This window comes from Eumetopias jubatus, unplaced genomic scaffold (genome assembly GCF_037043125.1).
Source record: "Eumetopias jubatus isolate StellerSeaLion01/CBP00866 unplaced genomic scaffold, mEumJub1_p1.0 scaffold_2, whole genome shotgun sequence".
Lineage (NCBI taxonomy): Eukaryota > Metazoa > Chordata > Mammalia > Carnivora > Otariidae > Eumetopias > Eumetopias jubatus.
Genome location: NW_028274808.1, coordinates 142,538,910 through 142,560,868, shown reverse-complemented (window position 1 = coordinate 142,560,868; position 21,959 = coordinate 142,538,910). Strand labels below are relative to the sequence as shown.

Sequence of the window (21,959 nt, the reverse complement as noted above, 5' to 3'; positions counted from 1 at the left end):
ACATAAGTTCACTCAGCTATAGGAACCCAAGGGTGCAACAGAAATAATAAATCCCACTGACTGCATTCGTTGGGTATCACTGTAGCCATTCCGTAAAATGCTGCCTCCTGTTTGTGCCACTCACCTTGCCTGTAACATAGAAACGTGGCTTTTGCATATGAGGTCAGTGGTTACACCTGTTCCTCCCAGGTGCAAAAGTTGCTGCGGTGCAGATACTTCGACAAAGGGAAAAAGGGAACATAAAGACATGAGGACGCTGGGAGTATTGCCTGGGAAACGGAGAGACCGAGAAAACCACCATGCTGTTTTGCTATATGAAAAGATAAAAAGGAAAAAAACAAATTATTTCCTTCACTCACTTCATAGCAAACTTGCTTATAAGGACAGATATTTGCTTCAAAATTACAGGCTTAAATAAAACCTGTATTTGAAATCCTCGCTAAAAAACTCGAATTTTGTAATGTATTTGCTCTCTCATTTGCTTTCTTTCTGATTAGTTGGAGCATAACCAGAAAAGGGCCAATCTATGGACACCTATGTGGCTCAGTCGGTTGAGCATCCAACTCTTTTTTTTTTTAAGATTTTATTTATTTATTTATTTATTTGAGAGAGCGACAATGAGAGACGGAGAGAGCACATGAGAGGAGGGAGGGTCAGAGGGCGAAGCAGACTCCCTGCCGAGCAGGGAGCCCGATGCGGGACCGATCCCGGGACTCCAGGATCATGACCTGAGCCGAAGGCAGTCGCTTAAGCGACTGAGCCACCCAGGCGCCCTGAGCATCCAACTCTTGATTTCGGCTCAGGTCATGATCTCGAGGTTGTGGGACTGAGCCCCAGGTCAGGCTCCACACTCAGCATGGAGTCTGCTTAAGACTTCTTTCCCTCAAAAAAAAAAAAAATTATTTCCCTCTCCCTCTGCCCCTCCCCCACTCATGTGCTCGTGTGCTCGCTCTCTCAAATAAAATCTTTAAAAAAGAAAGAAAGAGGGAGGGAGGGGGGAGAGAGAAGGAAGGAAAGAAGGGAGGGAGGGAGGAAGGAAGGAAGGAAGGAAGGAAGGAAGGAAGGAAGGAAGGAAGGAAGGAAGGAAGGAAGGAAGGAAGGATGAAAAGGGCCAATCTAGGGCAAACTTGAAGACAGGGAAAGGTTCGTGTTTGAATCTCACCTCCCTTTCTGGGCCCCCTCTATTCCAGCATGCTCCCCCGCTCCACTACTCGCCCCTCACCTAAGTATTCCATGTGCTCACAGGGCCACCAGCTGCCCAAATGAACTTGCTTGGACTGGGCTTTCTCTCCCCAGACATTAGAACTTCTGTAATCCAAAAACTCAACTGCTCTGAAATCTAGTCCATGAAGACCTCACTGGTTGATAACATAAACCTCAGGAGACTAAGACAAACTGAAGCTTAGCAGCTTCACTCCTTCACTCACTGCATCTGTTATAGAAAGCAGGCTGCTCCTGTAGGGTTTTGTAACAAGGACTGTTTTCAAAATAAGTCTGGGTATAATTGCATCATTCCTCACCCTTGAACATGCATAGAGTTGCCTATATGAGAAGTAGCCTACACCTGTAATTAAAAACACATGCCTTCATGACTTAAAAAAATGCATCCTTTTGCCTAATAAATTGTTCTTTAAAAATACAGTGATGGGGCACCTGGGTGACTCAGTTGGTTAAGCATCTACCTTCAGCTCAGGTCATGATCCCAGGGTCCTGGCATAGAGTCCCTGCTTCAAGCTCCCTGCTCAGTAGGGAGTCTGCTTCTCCCACCCCCACTGACCCTCCCCCCATGCTCTCTTTCTCTCAAATGAATAAATAAAATCTTAAAAAAAAATATATATATATATATATATATAGTGATGCCGGGGCATGGGCTCTGCCCTCCACATGGAGTATGCTTAGGATTTTCTCTTCCTCTCCCTCTGCCCCTCTTCCCACTCCCCCACTCCTTCCCCACCCCCCAATAAATAAATAAATCTTTAAAAAAATAGTGATGCCTAGCAGGTGTATTGACTCAGGGGGAGAACACTCTTCATCACTAATACTTCAAAGTGAATTTATTTATCAGATATGTTCCTCTTAGGGGCACCTGGGTGGCTCAGTTGGTTAAGCATCTGCCTTCGGCTCAGGTCATGATCCTGGAGTCCCATGTTGGGCTCCCTGCTCAGTGGGGAGCCTGCTTCCCCACTCCCTCTGCTGCTCCCCTTGTTTGTGCTTGCTCACTCTCTCTGTCAAATAAATAAATAAAATCTTTAAAAAATATATATGTTCCTCTTAGTATATAGGTGTTATTTGCTGCTTTTGAAGCAGTGGAAGGCTGTGATAACTCTTACATGCATCTTTGCTTTGTGGTGTGAACAGCTATGCAAGTCTAAAGTTCCAATTATGCTAAAGAGGCATAACCTGAACTTAATCATCAGACAAACCCAGACTGAGGAACATTTACAAAACACCTGCTGTGTAATCATTAAAAATGTAGATGTCATGGTGGACAAAGTTTAAAGGAGATTAAAGAGCTATGAGGGGCACCTGGCTGGCTCAGTTGGAAGAGCATGTGACTCGAACTCAAGGTAGTGAGTTCAAGCCCCATGTTGGGTGTAGATGTTACTTACTTACTTAAAATAAATAAGATTAAAGAGACAAGATAATTAAATGTAACATGTGGTCCTAGAAGTGGGAAGGAGAGGAGAGATTGCCAGAAAAGAAATTATTGGGACAACTGGCACAATTTTAATGTGGACCATGAATACATGGTCCATAGGTAATAGGTATTACCTATTCCATAGGTAATAGCCTATGTCAGTGTTAAATTTTCTGAATTTGATAATTATGTAAGAAAACATTCTTACATAAAAATATGAAGTATTTGAAGGTAAAGGAGTATGATTTCTGCAACTAAATCTCAAATTATTCAGGAGGCAGCCAAACCAGGAGAGGAAGAACACGCAGGCTGCATGGGGTTTGCTACTGAATGATTGGTTTATGGTACATTAAAACGCTGGGGTTTGCTAAGCTCCTGAAAAAAAATGAAAAATTTTCTGCTCTCTTTCAGAGAGCGGACTTATTTTATAAATGTTACCTTATGGCATCTGGAAATTCACTTGAGGAGGCGTGTTAGTTTGCCAGAGCTGCTATCGCGAAATGCCACCGACTGGGAGGCTTAAGCAACGTGAATTCACTTTCTCACAGTTCTGGAGGCTGGAAGTTCAGAATCAAGATGTCAAGAGGATAGGTTTCCTCTGAGGCCTCTCTCCTCAGCTTGCAGATGGCTGCCCTCTGCTGTCTCTTCACATGGTCTTTCCTCTGGGCATGTGTGCCTGGTGTCTTTCCCGTGTTCGCAAATTTTCTCTCGTTTTTTTTTTTTAAGATTTTATTTGTCAGAGAGAGAGAGAACATAAGCAGGGGGAGTGGCAGAGGCAGAGGGAGAAGCAGTCGCCCTGCCGAGCGGGAAGCCCAGTGTGGGGCTCGATCATGGGATCATGACCTGAGCCGAAGGCAGACGCTTAACAGACTGAGCCACCCAGGTGTCCCCAAATGTTCTCTTCTTAATAAGGATACCAACCAGATTGGATTGCGGCCCACTCTAAAGTCCTCATTTTAACTTAAATCACCTCTCTAAAGGCCCTATCTCCAAATAGAGTCACAGTCTGAGGTACTGGGGGTTAGCACTTCAACATATGAATGTTGGGGGATAAATTCAGCCCCTAACAGGAGGTATCCAATTTTGATAACAGTTAACTACTAAACTCCCAGAACAGCTGCATGATCTAGAGAAAGCTGGCTTTGATTCTAAAGAAAAGAGTGTTAACAATGCTCAGGTACTTTTATACATAAAGAAAAAAAGAGAGAGAGAGAGAGAGAATCAGCACTTTCCTGTTTTAAGCACAGAGCATATTTGACTTATTTTTATGATAAAATGTAAGTAAATATCAGGTTCCTACTAGAACCTCCAACCTTGTTCTAAACAGCAGAGAGAGGAAGGAACCAAGGATGGGAGGTCCCTTGAAAGAGTAGACACAACAGAAACAATGTAGTGGGGCAATCAGTTGTATATACCTCAGCAATTCCTACCGTCAACGCCAAGTAAAACCGCTGAGTCATCGTGAAAGAGCTCTAAACTGGAAACACAAAGTCCATCCACAGTAGAATGGATGGATAAATTGTTATTGTATCGTATACCGCGCAGCAAGGCAAAACCATGGATTAAGGCTTCACACAACAACATAAATGAATCTCACAAGTTCATGTTGAGTGAAAGAAGTCAAATACAAAAGAATAAGATTTCATTTATATGAAATTCAGGAACAGGCAAAACCAGTCCATGGTGACGAAGGTCAGAACAGCGATGACTTTTAATGGGTAGTTGGCTGAGGAAAGATAAGAGGGAGCCTGCTGGGAGCTGGAAATATTCCCGGTCTGTACATTAATGAAGATTTATCAACCTCTATGCTTCAGGTTTATGTATCTTACTATATGTAAGTTATCAGTTAAAAATCTTTAGTGCTGCAGTATAAAGGAAATCTGTAAATATATGCTAATTATAATTGTAGATTTACCAAACAAGCACTCAAATATTCTATTGACTGGTAGTTGGCAAGATTATATAAAATAATACTTCACTGATAAGTCAGACAAAGAAAGACAAATACTGGGGCACCTGGGTGGCTCAGCCGGTTAAGCGGCTGCCTTCGGCTCAGGTCATGATCCCAGGGTCCTGGGATCGAATCTCACAAGGGGCTCCCTGCTCAGTGGGGAGCCTGCTTCTCCCTCTCCCTCTGCTGCTCCCCCTGCTCGTGCTCTCTCTCTCTGTCAAATAAATAAATAAAAATCTTAGAAAAAAAAGAAAAATACTGTATAATATCACTTATATGTGGAATCTAAAAAAGCTAAACTCTGAGACACGGAGATTAGAGTGGTGGTTACCAGGGGCCGAGGGTAACCCGGGAAATGGGGGAAATACTGGTCAAAGAGCATAAACTTCCAGTCATAAGACTAACACGTTCTGAGCATCTAACATGCAGTATGGTGTTTACAGTTAACAATACTGTATTATAGACTTGAAAGTTGCTAAGAGAGTAGATCTTAAATAATCTCACCACGAAAACAGAACTGGTAATTATGTGACAGGATGGAGATGTTAGCAAACACTACTGTGGTAAGCATACCGCAATATGTAAGTATGTCAAATCACCATGTTGTACACCTTAAACTTACACAGTGATAGATGTCAATTGTTTCTCAATAAATTGGGGGGAGCAATATTTCACTGGAACATCACCTCATAACAGTAAGCAGAAGACTGCATATTTTTTAGTAGGTACCAATAAGCGTCTGTCTTTCCCAGCTAAAGCAAATTTAAACCAGAGTAGTTTGAACAGCCTCAAATATAACCCTATACTTCATACAGTTGGTGAGCCAAAGAACGACACAAAGAGATTAATACACATTCCAAACAGAAAATATCTCTCACAATTTCAACATTGGAAATGTACGATAAGTGGGGCGCCTCGGTGGCTCAGTCGTTAAGCGTCTGCCTCCGGCTCAGGTCATGATCCAGGGTCCTGGGATCGAGCCCCGCAACGGGCTTCCTGTTCGGTGGGAAGCCTGCTTCTACCTCTCCCACTCCTCCTGGCTGTGTTCTTGCTCTTGCTGTCTCTCTCCGTCAAATAAATAAAAATCTTTAAAAAAGGAAATGTACAATAAGCATTATTACTGTGACAGTAGCAGTTCGATGATTTGTACAGAAGGGACCATAACAAAGTGTTGGATCTGAAACCCCCTGACACAGATGTCAGGTCCTTACAGTGACCTGCATGACCTGGCCTCCCCTCCCCAAACCCAGCCTCTCTCTCTCCGACCTCATCTCCTATTACTCTCTTCCTTTCTCGCTCAACTCAGACACACTGCATTCCTCACCGTTCCTCAGACAAACCAAACACACTCCCTCCTCAGGGTTCTACTCTAGCCGGTGCTTCCTCCTGCAATGCCCCAGATACCCTCATTCTCCACCGGGGTCCTTCCCTCACTTCTTTCAGGACATTCATAAAATACCACCTCTCCTTTCCCTGGCAACCCTGCCTAAATAAGCAGGCACAGATGTACTTCCTCACCCAGTTCCCAGCTGTATTTCTATCCCTAGCATGTATCACATTCAATTACTCTAAATGTATTCCTAGTTATCTTTTTATTATTTGTCTTTCCTATCAGAAAATAAGTTCCTTAAAGGCAGTGATTTGTACCTATTGTGTTCACTCCCTTATGTCCAGGACTTAAAACAATACCTGCATATAGTAGGGACTCAATAAATATTTGTTAATGAACTTTTAAACTTCCCGATATTCAATCCCTAGTTGCTTCCAAATCAGTTTCCACATATCAGGGGAAACCTCAGGATTTTAAAATCTCCAGAAAAAAGGAACTTCTATTGAGGAGAAGAAAATAAGGCACATACATTCCTCTCAAAAAAAAAAAAAAAGTTACTGCCACCCATGCATATCTTTGACCTTCTTTTAGGAATTTTGACATGAATATTCCTCTGTTTCACTGCATATAACATTTCTCTCTTTTGCTAGTTTGTTCAAGAACAGGTCGGAATGGCAACCAGAGATAGAGAATCCACCAATTTAATTTCTCACTCATTTTGTAATTTTTTTCAGGCTTTTACTAGCATCATCTATCACTTAAAAAAAGAAATTTGAGTCCAGTCCTCTTTGTAAAGTTTTCCTCCAGGCTAAGGCAAGACATATATGTTTCCTGGGAGGGCTAATTATCTGAGATGTCTCTTCAAACTGTTATTCTTTAAATATCTGTTCACCAGGCAAGAAAAACTGATTTTCTGGCAACAAAATTAATAACACATCTTGGTTCATGTTCTAAACAGAAGGCTTATTACATGTTCTGTACATAGTAAATTCTTTAATTTCTTTAGAAAGGTCTTTTAGAGGGGAGGGGGATGGGGGGATGGGTGAGCCCGGTGATGCAAGTATTAAGGAGGGCAGTTCTGCATGGAGCACTGGGTGTTATATGCAAACAATGAATCATGGAACACTACATCAAAAACTAATGATGTATTGTATGGTGACTAACATAATATAATAAAATAAAAAATAATAATAAATAAAATTATCATAAAAAATTTCCTTCACTTGGAGAATCAGATGCCCACCTTCATTCAGAATAGAGGTAGAGTTCATACAGTAATTATAATGAAATTATGTTCAAAATGTGTTTTAAAGTTCTGCTCCCATATTGGCAAAGTATTTCTTGTTTTCTATAGTTCCTTTTCAGTTTTGTTTGGTGATACTTTTCTCAAATCAACATGTTGAGAAGTACATTAAGGGCTTAAATTTTAGAGCCAAAGTGGATCGCTTATTTCCCCTCAACAACATGCTCGACACTATTTCAAATTTCGAGTTCTAGTGGACTGACCGCCGACTTACACATACTAGCCCACAAACATCAAGGTTGTGAGTGTGTCTGGGGCTGTACCAGGCAAACTCCCCAGGCTGCATGCCAACACAAATAGCCAGTGTCAGCGCAGACCTTCAAATTTCCATTCATCGTGAGCATCGGCTTACATTTTGCCGCTTGTACAGAAACCGCACGTGAAAATCATGCTTCCAGTGACTCACAAAATGTCCCGAGCCCTCTTTGGATTAGCACTCTTGGAAGTGGCCGGATAGGAACATCCTGCAGCTCTGCTTTTGCTCTTCTGCTCACATTTCATCTCTGTGAGGCAAATTTCCTTTCATAATTCTCCAACTACTTTTTCTTTTACGCGGGATTTTCGGTGAAGTCCACAGGGCTTCCCCACCCAACCCGGACTCCCGTCAGCCTAGCCCTCCTCCAGCCACTGCTTCTGCCTTCTGACCTCTGAGTCACTAGCCACCTGACATCAAGGAAGCGCGGACACAATCTCAGAGACCAAGGCCATATGAGCAGGTCTCTTCTGCTCGCATGGTGCTTCTTAAACCCCTGGGACGGGACTACCAGAGTGTTTAACTATCAATATCCACTAGAGTGCGCCACTCCGTGGGTTGTACCATGTGATGAACCATGGATCACAGTTCTCCCTTGCCACCCCTTCGGTTCAAATAGATTAAGAACTCAACAACATTGAGCCCTTAAAATGGAAAAAGACCATGGGCAAAAGGAGCGGATCATACCCCTCAGGTAAAGTTCATCTCTGGTTTTAGTACTTCTGCCCTTATGGAGGATATGGCTTACAGTGAGTGTTGAGTACAGTGAGTGGGGCTTTACTGCCCCCTCCTGGATCGTGGCGTGGCAGCACTGGGCTATCCTGGGCAGAGCCAAAGGAGTGGGGTGTCATCTTAGTGAAAAGGATTTAAAGCCAACTGTAGCAACCCCCAAGCTCAGAACTTTCATAATTCTTAAATAATTCCTGTCCGCCCAAACAGAACTGACTTCTCCTTCAACCTCTACCCGAGAAGGGAGAAGTGCTTATCTCTTACCGATTTATTTCTTCTCAGAACCCAACAGAAGAATGAGAACATGACCACCTTATTTAAAAAGACAAGTGTATTTAAAAATACTTTCTGCTGGCTAGCACTGTGGAAGACAAGTATGGCGGTTCCTCAAAAAATTAAAAAGAGAACTACCATATGATCCAGTAATTCCACTACTGGATATTTACCCAAAAAATACAAAAACACTAATTCAAAGGGATACATGCACCCCAATGTTTATTGCAAGCATTATTTACAATAGCCAAATTATGGAAGCAACTTAAGTGTCCATCAATAAATGAATAGATAAACAAGATATGGTATATATATACATAATGGAATATTACTCAGCCATAAAAAGAATGAAATCTTGCCGGGACGCCTGGGTGGCTCAGTCGTTGGGCGTCTGCCTTCAGCTCAGGTCATGAGCCCAGGGTCCTGGGATCGAGCCCCGCATCGGGCTCCCTGCTCCGCGGGAAGCCTGCTTCTCCCTCTCCCTCTGCTGCTCCCCCTGCTTGTGTGCTCTCTCTCTCTCTCTCTCTCTGTCAAATAAATAAAATCTTTAAAAAAAAAAAAGAAGAATGAAATCTTGCCATTTGCAACAACATGGATGGGTCTAGAGAGTAGCATTAGCTAAGAGAAATAAGCCAGTCAGAGACAAATACCATATGATTTCACTCATGTGTGGAATTTAAAAACAAAAACAAAAACAAATGAACGGGGAGGGGGGAAGAGAGAAACAAACCAAAAAACAGACCCTTAAATAGAGAACTAACAGAGGATTGCTAGAAGGGAAGGGGGCGATGGATGAAATAGAGAAAGGGGATTAAGAGTGCACTTATCTTGAGGAGCACTGAGTAATACATAGAAGTGCTGAATCACTATATTGTACACCTGAAATGAATATAACACTGTATGGTAACTACATGGAATTAAAATAACATTTAAAAAATAAACAAATACATTCTGCTGGCTGGGTTGCATTTCCCAGTACAAAATAATTTTGATCTAAAATATAGCTTGAGGGGCACCTGGGTGGCTCCGTCCGTTGAGCATCTGACTTGGTTTCGGCTCAGGTCATGATCTTGGGGTCCTGGGGATCAAGCCCTGTGTCAGGCTCCCCACTCAGCTCAGAGTCTGTTTGCCCCTGTCCTTCTGTTTCTACCCCCGCTCTCTTTCTCTCAAATAAATAAGTATAAAATATAGCTTGAGCCAAATTATATTATCTAAATCTGGTGCTTGCCTTTGTTTTCAGTAGATAGGAAAAACATTTATAACGGAAAATCTCCAAAACTCAAGCTACAATCTACCTTCTTTTAAAGACCTTTGATATCTTTTATTTACAGGAGGAACCCAAATGACTGATAAATATACAAAAAGAAAAAATACATAAAAATACATGTAACTGGGGCGCCTGGGTGGCTCAGTCGGTTAGGTGTCTGCCTTCAGCTCAGGTCATGATCTCAGGGTCCTGGGATCGAGCCCCACATCAGGCTCCCTGGCTCAGTGGAGAGTCTGCTTCTCCCTCTGCCCCTCCCCCTGCTTGTGCGCTTGCTTTCTCACTCTCTCTCTGTCAAATAAATAAATAAAATCTTAAAAAAAAATACATGTAACCTCAGTAGTAAACAAGAAAATATAAACTAAAGCAAGATAATTTTCACCCATCAGACTGGTCAAAATGGAATTATTAGTAATATCTAATATGGTCTGGATGTGGGGAAATAGATTTTCTTATACACTGTGCGTGTAAATATAAACTGGTACAGCATTTTTAGAATACAGTTTGGCAGAATCAGTCAAAATCTAAAATGAAGCATACCTGGGGCACGTGGGTGGCTCAATGGGTTAAGCTTCTGACTCTTGGTTTCGGCTCAGGTCCTGATCTCCGGTGGTGAGATCGGGCCCTGTGTTGGGCTCCATGCGCAGCAGGAGCCTGCTTGGATATTCTCTCCCTCTGCCTCTTCCCCTACTTGTGCTCTCTCTCTAAAATAAATAAATAAATCTTTAAAAAATAAAAATAAAGCGTGCCTGGGTGGTTCAGTCAGTTGAGCATGTGCCTTTGGCTCAGGTCGTGATCCAGTGGTCCTGGGATGGAGCCCCACGTTGGACTCCCTGCTCAGTGGGGAGTCTGCTTCTCCCTCTACCCTTCCTCCCTGGTCGTGATCTCTCTCCCTCCCACACTCAAATAAATGAATAAAATCTTTAAAAAATAATTAAAATAATTAAAATAAAATGAAGCATACCTTTTGCCGCTTCAACTGTCCATCTCTGGTGAGCATTACAATTTTTTTCTCCAGCATCCTTTCCACATATATTTCCCTAGCTTTGTAGAAGCCAGGTGGTTCCACAGGTAAACTGTCATTGGCCTAAACCAATCAGTACCATCCTGTTTCCTTTTGCTCCCATTATTAATTCCAACAGAGGAATTTGACAAAGGCCCAAGCCAATAAGTACATGCCATTCCCTTGGCTACAGTGCTTGATTCACAGTGAGCAATATCCAAATTCAACTTAGGATGAAGTGAAGTTTTGTGTGATGGCTAGAGAAACACACATCCTCCTCCATAAGTGAATGAAGAAGCATGTGGCTCCAGGAGTCAAATCTCCCAAACTGTATATTATCTAAACAAAAATTTTAAAATTCATTCCAGATCTAAAGAATCATACTCATGTATTTAACAAACACACATGGCTCTACCATTTATTGAGTGACGCTGCACACGTTCCTTAAACCTTCTAAGCCAAGTACCTTGCTTATAAAATTCGACTTACATTCTTTCCTTTGTAGGATTATTATTACTATTGTCGCAAAGAAATCACTGTGTTAGGGGCACCTGGCTGGCTCAGACAGAAAAGCATGTGACTCCTGATCTTGGGGTTGTGAGTTTGAGCCCTATGCTGAGTGTAGAGATGACTTAAAGAGGCCCTGGGGGAGGAGAGGAGGGAGAAGAGGAGGGAAGAGAGGAAATCAATGTGTGAGATGGTGTGGAACTGAAATAGATAAATAACTTATGATTCCCAGTCTTTAGAGACACAGACAATTTAGTGGTGGTGGTGACACTGGATTGTTGTTGCTGCCCATGTGACTTCAGGATCAGGGCCTGACTCTTCTGGAGGCTCTAGGAACAACATAACTAACAGCTTTTCTCCTAAAAAATACATACAGTGGGGGTGGGAGGAGGACAGATGGCAGGTGTACCTGTAAGCAGAAGCGGTCATGATCCAAGGAAGAGGCTAGAACATGTGGGGGAGCGGCGTAGCCAATTACAACACTACTGTCATGGGGTGGAGAGAGAGTTTTCAATTCCGGCAGCTACACTAATAGAGATCATTTTCTAGATCTAGAGACATGGAGATAGCCACATGGAAATTAACTGACAAAAAAACCTATTCTCTTGACTGATAGGGGATCCTCCCATGAACTAGGGACAGAAAAACGTGCTGAATTAAGATATTTTTGTTTCATTTCCCTTATTCGTTCTTATTTTAATTCATGTTAACCAATAATACATTTTCTAAAATTTTGCTAGAGCCTTCCTCACTTCTACAGGAGATGACCCTGCATGCCAAAGTAGAACATAAAGGATTGAATAAGACTATGCAATGGGGGGAAAATAAAATTTCACTGAAAGCAAAAGAAAATGACATTTTGTGGAAGGGTTGGTAGAGAAAATTTTCTCAGTGTTTTATACATTCAACATTAGATATCCACAAACATCGATAAACACAAAGCTCTAAATCACAAGTTACTTACAAGTGCTGACAAGTGATGTCAAGGTTTGTGGTAAGATACTTCTCCAAAGAACATGTTAAGAAACAAACTGTATGTTAATTACAGTTTCAAGTTTCCTCACGTCTGAAGCTATCAAGTGGAAAAATAAGGCCCTCAAAAAGCAGTGAATGAAAACATAATCTTTCATTCACATAGAGGAGTGTTAAGAGTCCATTACCAATATAAAAACACAACACAAAACAATAAAGAAAAATCCATTTAGTCCAATTAATGAGGACCAGCCCTAAAGCCTTAGGAGCAGTGACCCTGCTCTTTCTAATTCCCTGCCAGTGGTTCATTTATATTGAGGAAGGCTTAGAAAACAAGTCAATCCACATTTTTCAGTCTAGTCTGATTCAGAGTTCACTACAGATTGAGACTTCTATTGTCGCACAACTCAGATAAAAGAACCAATAATGAGCAGCGCCTGGGTGGCTCAGTTGTTAAGCGTCTGTCTTCATCTCAGGTCGTGGTCCCAGGGTCCTGGGATAGAGCCTCACATCGGGCTCCCTGCTCCGAGGGAAGCCTGCTTCTCCCTCTCCCCTCCCCCTGCTTATGTTCCCTCTCTCACAGTGTCTGTCTCTGCCAAATAAATAAAATCTTAAAAAAAAAAAAAACCAATAATGAGAGAGTCACATAAGGAAACCCATCTTCTGTGTTTCCATTTTGATAGGAAGTCAGCTATTCCAAACAAGCAAGGGATTCTCAATCAGGAGACCCAAGTTCTAAGCCTCAGTCTGTCACAACTTTGACCAGGTAGTCTTTACAAGACATGTTTCTTTATGACCAGGCTGCTTGTATCATGTGCTGTACAGGAAAACTAACTCAGCAACACCCCCAAAACAAATAATCTCATTAAAATGAGAAGACATGAACAGACATTTCTCCAAAGAAGACATCCAGATGGCCAAAAGACACATGAAAAGATGCTCAACATCACTCATATCAGGGAAATGCAAATCAAAACTACAATGAGATACCACCTCAGACGTATTGGCAAGGATATGGAGAAGGAACCTTCATGCACTGTTGGTGGGAATGCAAACTGATGTAGCCACTGTGGAAAACAGTATGAAGGGTCCTCAGAAAATTAAAACCAGAACTACCGTATGATCCAGTAAGTCCACTACTGGGTAGTGGAATACAAATATACTAATTGTATTGAATACAATATAAAGAATACAAAAATACTAATTCAAAAATATACATGTGCCCCTATGTTTATAGCAGCATTATTTACAATAGCCAAATTATGGAAGCAGCACAAGGGTCCACCTATAGATGAATGGGTAAAGTGGTATATATATATATACACACACACAAATGGAATATTATTCAGCCATCAAAAAGAATGAAATCTTGCCATTTGCAACAACATGGATGGATCTAGAGAGTAGCATTAGCTAAGAGAAATAATCGAGTCAGAAACAAATACCATATGACTTCACTCATGTGGAATTTAAGAAACAAAACAAACAAAGGGGGAAAAAAGACAAGCCAAAAAAACCCTTTTTTTTAAAGGTTTTATTTATTTATTTGTTAGAGAGAGAGAGAACAGGTGGGGGGAGGGGCAGAAGGAGAGGGAGAAGCAGACTCCCCACTGAGCAGGGAGCCCAATATGGGGCTCGATCCCAGGACCCCAAGATTATGACCTGAGCCAAAAGCAGATGCTTAACCGACTGAGCCACCCTGGTGCCTCAAAACAGACCCTTAAATAGAGAGCAAATAGAGGGTCACCAGAGGGGAGGTGGGTGGGGGCATGGATGAAATAGGTAAGGGGATTAAGAGCACACTTACCATGATGAGCACTGAGCAATATTTAGAATTGCTAGATCACTATATTGTACACCTGAAACTAACATAACACTATGTTAACTATACTGGAATTAAAATTAAAAACTTAATTGAAAAAAAGACAACTTGCCACCCCTGTATCCAAAGTTTCCAAAAAAGAATTAACAGCTTATTTCAAATTTGTTAAATTCCATACAATGTTGTATACATTATTTGTATGCTCTTAAATAAATGCAAATAAAACCATCTGTGGAGCTCAGTAAGATATAATATTTATTAATTGTAAAACATACATCCACACAGCAAGCCCATTTCTCCCCACCAGGACATACACATATTTCCTATTAGGTTTAATTGCATCCTTGTAAGGAGAGCAAAGTAATCTTAAACTGAAAGAATTATTTTTGGTTCCGTATCTATAGCCTCAGTTTGCAAAATCTTCTTTTTCAAGTAGTTCTGCCAAGGTTCTAACCACGTACGATCCTCCAGTCTCAACTTGCACTTACAGTAAATTATATTTAGTTCCTTAATTCTAAAGTTCACAAACAGTTTTCATAGACAAAGATACCAAAAGCAAATGTAGAAATGAAAAGGTAATTGATCCTAGATCCTCAGACATTGAGGTGATATGGTCACACTGATCTTTAAATAAAAATAACATCAAAATAAGCTGGAAAGCCACTTGGCTTTTAAGTATTGTCTGCTTCCCACACTGTACAGTCTGTTGGCAATACTTTTTAAAGTAAAAATAAAACAATATCTCAATGTGAAGCCTATTAATGCCTACACACTAATTTTGTCTAGCATGTTAGTCATACCAATCTAGTCAAACACCTGGTCAGAGGTTAAAAATAGAGCTTCAAAATCAAGACCGAATTTTAATTGAACCACCTATAGACTTCTACATTGGAATCCCTCAATTTGCCTCCTCCTGAATGTCCTGCTCTTTTGAGGACCAAGTATCTAAAGTCAGAATTTCAATATTAAGCTCCACAGAGTAATAGAGAAAAGTGCTAGTTAAATTCTTGGGCTAAGTTCTAGTCAGTGCCTTTTGGAAAAAAACAACACGTTGTTAACTGGTTAAGGCAAAAATCTCACACAAATTCTGGTCCCCTTAACAACTGTTCTCTAAAACAATAAATGCAGAGTATGACCAGCACACTAGAAACCAAAAACCTAGAGCCAAACTGGCTTAAGCTTCCAACCTGAAAGTCGTGGACTGGGGCACGAGAAAAGATGTGTGGACGGTAGGTAGATAGTTTTGCCTGTTGATGAAGAATTTTCGGGAAGGCCTAAGTGTTTGAGGAAAGGAGAAGACAGGAACACCTCTGGGTGCTGTCTGCTATCACCTTCAAACTATCAGCAGACAGGAGTGAAGTCCATAACAGTGGACATTTCCTTCCCAAAGCCTCTTCAGGGTGGAGTTCAACAGTAATTGGCCAAGAGAAAAGTAATTAGTCCAAGTTGGTCGGTAAGCCAGCTTCACACCTCCTAATTTTCTATGTATATACTTCCTTTCTCAATGACAAGCACAGTCCTCAGCTCAAAGGATTACCTACAAAATTCTCCTTTACCGTTCTTATTTCAATCCTGTTCCTGCATGCAGGAACGTTGGCACCAGAATCTTACAATACAGAGGACTATCTAAGGTCGGAGTCATACTAAATCATTAGACATAAAAGGTTTCTTTGAGAAATTTGCATTAGTGTGGTTCTTAGAAAATCAGCAGAGAGGTCAGATTCCCATAATATAATGATCAAACATCAACAATAACCACAGAAACCAAAGACATACGTCTATGTATAGAGAACAATTACATATCTCCTTAAAGCCTAGAAACAAGCAAGCTTTTTAAATATATATTTATAGTTAAATTAGGGTAAAGGAAACATTTTCTCTTACTGATCCTAATTTTTTCATTTCTTCAACTGCTCCTAGTTTTTATCACCGACCTCCGAAAAAACCCATTCCTAAATAAATGTACACGTTTATACAGATAACACAGAAAGTTCATCTAACATGACCATTACAATGTTTCTTTGTCCCTTTTTAAACTCATTTTTAATCTTGGGTAATTTTAAACGCACAATCTATTAATAGTAAATACACATTCATGTAACAAGAACCATATCACTATTCTTCCATTGGATATATCTTGAAATAGCAACAGTGGACTTGAAAGGTGACAGGATATCAGTCAGGGAGGGGCTTCCTGGGAAACACTTGGAAGTCTTTGTCTTTTTTTCTTCTGCAAGGCCTTTCTCAGAAAATGCAGGCAGTTCCGAAGTAAAGGACAAACCCCCGAATCTCTCTTTGTAGGATATCAGCACTTTTCTGGCAAGATGATGTCATCTCAAGGGCTAAAGCAGCATCTAAAATCACAGGGGGACATATGCCCAAATGGTCTACATAAAATCTTCCTAGAAATGGATTTCTATCTCACTTGCTCTCTCACATTGAATATATTTGTAATATTGTAAGTATTACACAGTCTAAGAAAACTTCAGATCATATATATCAAAAACAAGATTTTAAAGGCAATCTCTAGGACAGTTACCAACCGAAACTGTCATATATAGCATACCATCTCCTTCTATGTAAGTAATGAGTAGTTTTGACAAAATAGATCCAAGTTTCATAGGGGCTACAGTTTATACAGTATGTATAATGAGTGCATTGCAAAGACTTCTCCCAGGGCCTTGGAAGGGACCCGTACAAGTGAGGAACTGAAACTTAAGCCTTGTTCACTTCACAGTAAATTCACATATGATGTCACAGGCGTTCAGAAGGCTTTGTGGAGGTGAACAGATTAATTCCAACAACACATTTATGAGAATGTGGGATTTTATTATCGTCACATTTTACAGAATTAATAAGATACTAAACATTGGATGACTTGTCACATAGTAAATTACCACTCAAAAGGTCTGATTTTTGTTTTTCGTTTTTTTAGTACTAAACAGTTATACTTAAAAGGAAGGCAACCCTGTTACCATTTAAAATTGACATTTAATTTTTCAAATCACTGTTGGTGCCTAGTCACTTAAGTTATTAATTTATTCTGTTTTCTTTAAAAAAAAAAGTGTGACATGTGTTTATCCTGTGAGTAGGTCCACAGTGGGGTGGGAAAGTGTTCCAGTGGGCCCTGTTTTCACTGTGGTGACACATGGTACAGGCCTGGAGCTTGCAGGGCCCTTTTTACTGTGGTGTTGGAGCAGGACAGTGATAAAGTCCATTAGAAGCAAAAAAAAATAAAAAACAAAAATAAAAATAAATGAAAGGAAGGAAATCATCTAGTATAGTGCTGATCCTTCTTTATTGGGAAAAAGATTACGAAGCAATCATTTTGTCTTTCTTGCTTTAAAAGCCCAAAGGGACAAATGACTGATAATGGAGATAAGTATATATCCTTCCACAGCGCTTGTCACCGTAAATTCACACTACTGTAGCCAATAAAATACAGGAGATTAGTTTAAGAGCAAGAGAGGCAAGCTCTATGAAAAGGGATTTCATCCCAGAGACAGATGCCACTTCTGTTTTTTTTAAGTGACACATCTCTTTCTCTATCAGGAGTTCTCATGGAATCAATCACTGGAGAATGCTTTAGCTGCAGAATTTGAACTTCAGCAAGCTATAAAATATTTCCATGGAGGGTTACTTTGCTTTAAGTATGAGAAACCAGACATACCCAGTTCAGAACCAAAATGACTCTCAGTGCTGGTGTCCCATTCGAGGCAAATCAGCCTCCGAATCATCTGACAGGGGAGATCCTGATACCTATAAGTTAATAATCAAGCATTACAGATTCTCAATAATTGTGAAAGTCCCACTCCTCCCCAAATCCAAATTCTTGTTCAAATACCAGATGTTTAGAATTAACTATTCATAGCTCAAGTTGTTGGCACAGAAGAGGATGATGAAGTAGAGATGTTATTCTTTGACCTCTTTGTTGATACATATGTTACAAGATACTTCTGATGTGCGGAGGTAGTACAGACCCACTACAACCCATCTCTTCTACTTACCAAATAAACCCCTTTAAGAAAAATATAAAAAACAACTGAAGATTAAGGACAGGAGTCAAAAGTTGGCAATGTGATCCTTCACATGGGGGTCAGTTTCCAATTTTGTTTGTTTTTCACTTCTGTGCCTTTGCCCAAAAGGCAGGCCCTAGTCTCAGAGTAAGGAAGAAGTATAAGAGGCCAGAATTCTGAAAGAAACTCCCTTATTATTCCAGAGAAATCAGGAAAAAGGGTCCCTGCAAGCCAGGAAGTATGGGGGGGAGAGGGATGGTCCAGGAGGGAAGAGAATTAGAGGAGGGGACCCTCTAATTCTGTGTATAGACCCACAGGAGTCTCAGCCCAGTTCCTGAAGCATGCATGCATGGCATGGCTCCACCAGCACAGCAAAGGCCTAGGAGGACTGAACTGAGATTTGAATTACCTGCACAAGTCTCTAGCTAACCCCGGAGCCACATAAGCACAGGACAGATGCAAACTAAGATATCAAAGACTTAGAGAACTGAGGTTTGAAACACTTCTCACAGGAGATAAGGCAGAATTTATAGTGTGAACAAAACTTGAATGACTGCCTGCTAAAACAAAAATTTCAATATTCTCCAGAGGATTATAAATGATTATAATTTATCATTATCAATTTTAGGACCCAGAGACTACACAACATAACATTCACGGTCTCCAAGATACAATCAAAATTATTGGCCATAAAAAGATCCAGCGGGGCACCTAGGTAGCTCAGTCGGTTAAGCATCTGCCCTCGGCTCAGGTCATGATCCCAGGGCTCGGGGATCAAGCCACTTGTCAGGCTCCCTGCTAAGCCAGGAGCCTGCTTCTCCCTCTCCCTCAGCCTGCCGCTCCCCCTGCTTGTGCTTTCTCTCTCTCTCTGTCAAATAAATAAATAAAATCTTAAAAAAAAAAAAAAAAGATCCAGGAATGTGTGATCAATTCTCAAGGGAAAAGGCAATCAACAGATACCAATCCTGAAATGGCCCAGATGTTGGGACTTTATAAACTTAGATAAGTTATACAGATAGATAGGGAGAGAGAGAGAGAGAGAGAGAGACTTTAAAGAAGTAATATAACTATTTTACATGAGGTAAAGGAAAACAAACTTGAAATGAATGAAGAAACAGGAATTCCTAGCAGAGAAATACAAGCCCTAAAAAAGAACCATGTAGACTTTTAGGACTTAAAAATACAGCACCTGAAATTTTAAAACCTCTCTGGATGGGCTTAAATAGCAGAATGTGAAGAGTCAAAGAACTTGAAGATAAATCAATAGAAACTACCCAGTCTGAACAGCGGAGATTTAAAAAAAAAAAAAAAAAAAAAAAAGATGAAGGAAAGCAGAGTCTCAGGAACCTGTAGAAAATACCAAAAGGTCTCATATCTATGTCATTGGACTCTCAGAAAAAAAAGAGAGAGAGAGATTACGGCACAAAAAAATATTGAAGAAATAATGACCAAAAACTTCCCAAATTTGGTAAAAGAGATAAGTTTATAAATCAAGAAGCTCAGCAAATGCCAAACAGTATACATTCAACAAAAACTATGCTTAGATGCATCATATCCAAGCTAATGAACACAAAAAGATAAAGATAAAATCTTGAAAGCAGCTAGAGAAAAATGAAACATTACATACAGGCGAAAAATTCAAAAGCCTAAAATGTCCCACCAGAAATCAGAGAGATCATAAGATAAAGGAATGATGTCTTATAGTCCTGGAAGAAATATTTTTAAAAAGCAACCTACCAACTCAAATTCTTTATCCAGTGAAAATATATTTAAGGAATGAAGGCAAAATAAAGTTATTATCAAATGAAGTAAAACTAAGAGAGTTTGTCACTCATCAGACCTGCTCTGGAAGGAATGCCAAAGAAAGTTTTTCAAGCTGAAGAAAAATGATACCGGAAAACAAAACTGTAATCTTTAAGAAAGAAGGTAAGAACAACAGAAACGGTAAGTGGCTAGGTAAATATAGAAGACTACTTTTCTCCCTAAATTGCTTAAAATATTTATGACTGTTTAGAGCAAAATGTATGACCTAGTACAGTTTTCAATGTAGGTAAATAAAAGACATATAATTCTAACATAAAGTCCAGGTTGAAGTAAAAGGAAATGTTTGCAAGTTTTCTACATTTTATAAGTGGTACAATATTTACTCTAAGTACACTGTGAAAGATTAGTTATGTACATTGCAAAACCTAAAGCAATCACTAAAAAAAATCATACCAAGAAATATCCCCAAAAGCCAATACTAAAAACGCTCAAATACAAAAGAAGACTGGAAAGGGAAAACAAGGGAACAAACAAAAAAACAAATAATATTAAAGAGTTAGATCTTATATCTATATAAGATATATATTATATCTATTATATCTATAGAGATCTTTATATCTGTATAATTTATAGACTTAGATCCAGGTATATCAATAATCACATTAAATGTTAATGGCCTAAGTATTCACTAGCAGGCAGAATTCTGAAGCTATCCCCCTAAGATTCCTGCCCCTGCTTAGTCAATCAAACTAATGTAGCTCCTGCTATGAAGCAGCTTTGCACAAGGAATTAATGTTACTAATAAGCTGACCCTCAGATAGAAAAATTATCCTGGCAGGCCCAGGATAGGCCTGGCAAGCCAATCACGGGCACTCTAAAAGCAGAAGAGTAAGTCAGAGATGAGACAGAAGGGGAAGCAAGAGAGGATCAAAGAGTAAGAAGGACTGACCACTATGCTAGCTCTGTAGATGGAGAAGTAGACCACAAGGCAAGGAACGTGGGTAGTCTCTAGAAGCTGACCACAACTCCCCCAAGTCAGCCAGCAAAGAAACAGGGACCTCAGTCCCACAACCTCATGGAACTAAATTCTGCCAACAATCTGAGGGGGCCTGGAAATAGATTCTCCTCTAGAGCCTCCAGAAAGAAATGCAGCCCTGCTGACATCTTAATTTCGACCTGTGAGACTCAAGGAGAGCAGCAGCTATGCCCGGGCTTCTGACCCACGGAAACTGTGAGATAGTAAGTATTTTAAGTTGGTAGTAGTATATTAGCAGCAAGAGAACACCAATACACATTTCAGTTAAAAGAACTGAACTGACAGAATGGATACAAAAGAAAGACCCTACTTACAGGAAACACTATAAAATTTAAAAACAGATTGTATGAAAGTAAAAAGATATACCATGGAAACAAATAAGTATAAGTAGGCTGGAGTGGCTATCCTAATCTCAGATAAAATTGACTTCATGGCACAGAGCACCACAAGAGATAAAGAGAGACATTTCATAATGATAGAAGAAACAGTGTATCAGGAAGACAAAAACAATTATAAGTGTATATGTACCTAATACATGTAAAATACATGAAACAAAAATAAACAGTATATAAGAGAAAAATAAGTAATTCCACAGTCAGTAAAAGATTTTGACAGTACTCTTTCAGGAACTGATAGGACCAAACAAACAAAAAAATCATTAAGGACACAGGAGATCTGAAGAACACTATCAGCCACCTTAATCTAATTTCACATTTATAGAAGGCTATGTCCGACAACTGAAGAATATAAACATTATTTTCAAGGGAACAGGTTCATTCACCAAGAGAGGCCATATGCTGGGCCATAAAACATATCTCAATGAATCAAAAACAATCAAAATCATACACAGTATATTCCCTGACCACATGGAATTAAATTACAAATCAAGAATAATAAAATACTAGGGAAACCTCAAATATCTAACTATAAGACAACACATTTCTAAATAATTCCTGGGTTAGGGGCGCCTGGGTGCCTCAGTTGGTTGAGCAACTGCCTTCGGCTCAGGTCATGGTCCTGGAGTCCCGGGATCGAGTCCCGCATCAGGCTCCCTGCTCGGCGGGGAGTCTGCTTCTCCCTCCGACCCTCCCCATTCTC

At 40.2% G+C, this 21,959-nt stretch overlaps 1 protein-coding gene across 1 annotated transcript in view; it reads right to left on the bottom strand.

The window, feature by feature from the left end:
- Nucleotides 1-14,599: 14,599 nt before the first annotated feature.
- CDKL2 (cyclin dependent kinase like 2) overlaps nucleotides 14,600-21,959 on the bottom strand; it is a 41,227-nt gene continuing 33,867 nt past the window's right edge. The window contains exons 13-14 of the mRNA XM_028100684.2: nucleotides 17,716-17,804; nucleotides 14,600-16,399 (exon numbers count right to left, since the gene is read on the bottom strand). Coding sequence (XP_027956485.1) covers nucleotides 17,739-17,804 — 66 coding nt within the window. The 3' untranslated portion in view covers nucleotides 14,600-16,399; nucleotides 17,716-17,738. The remainder of the gene's footprint in view (nucleotides 16,400-17,715; nucleotides 17,805-21,959) is intronic.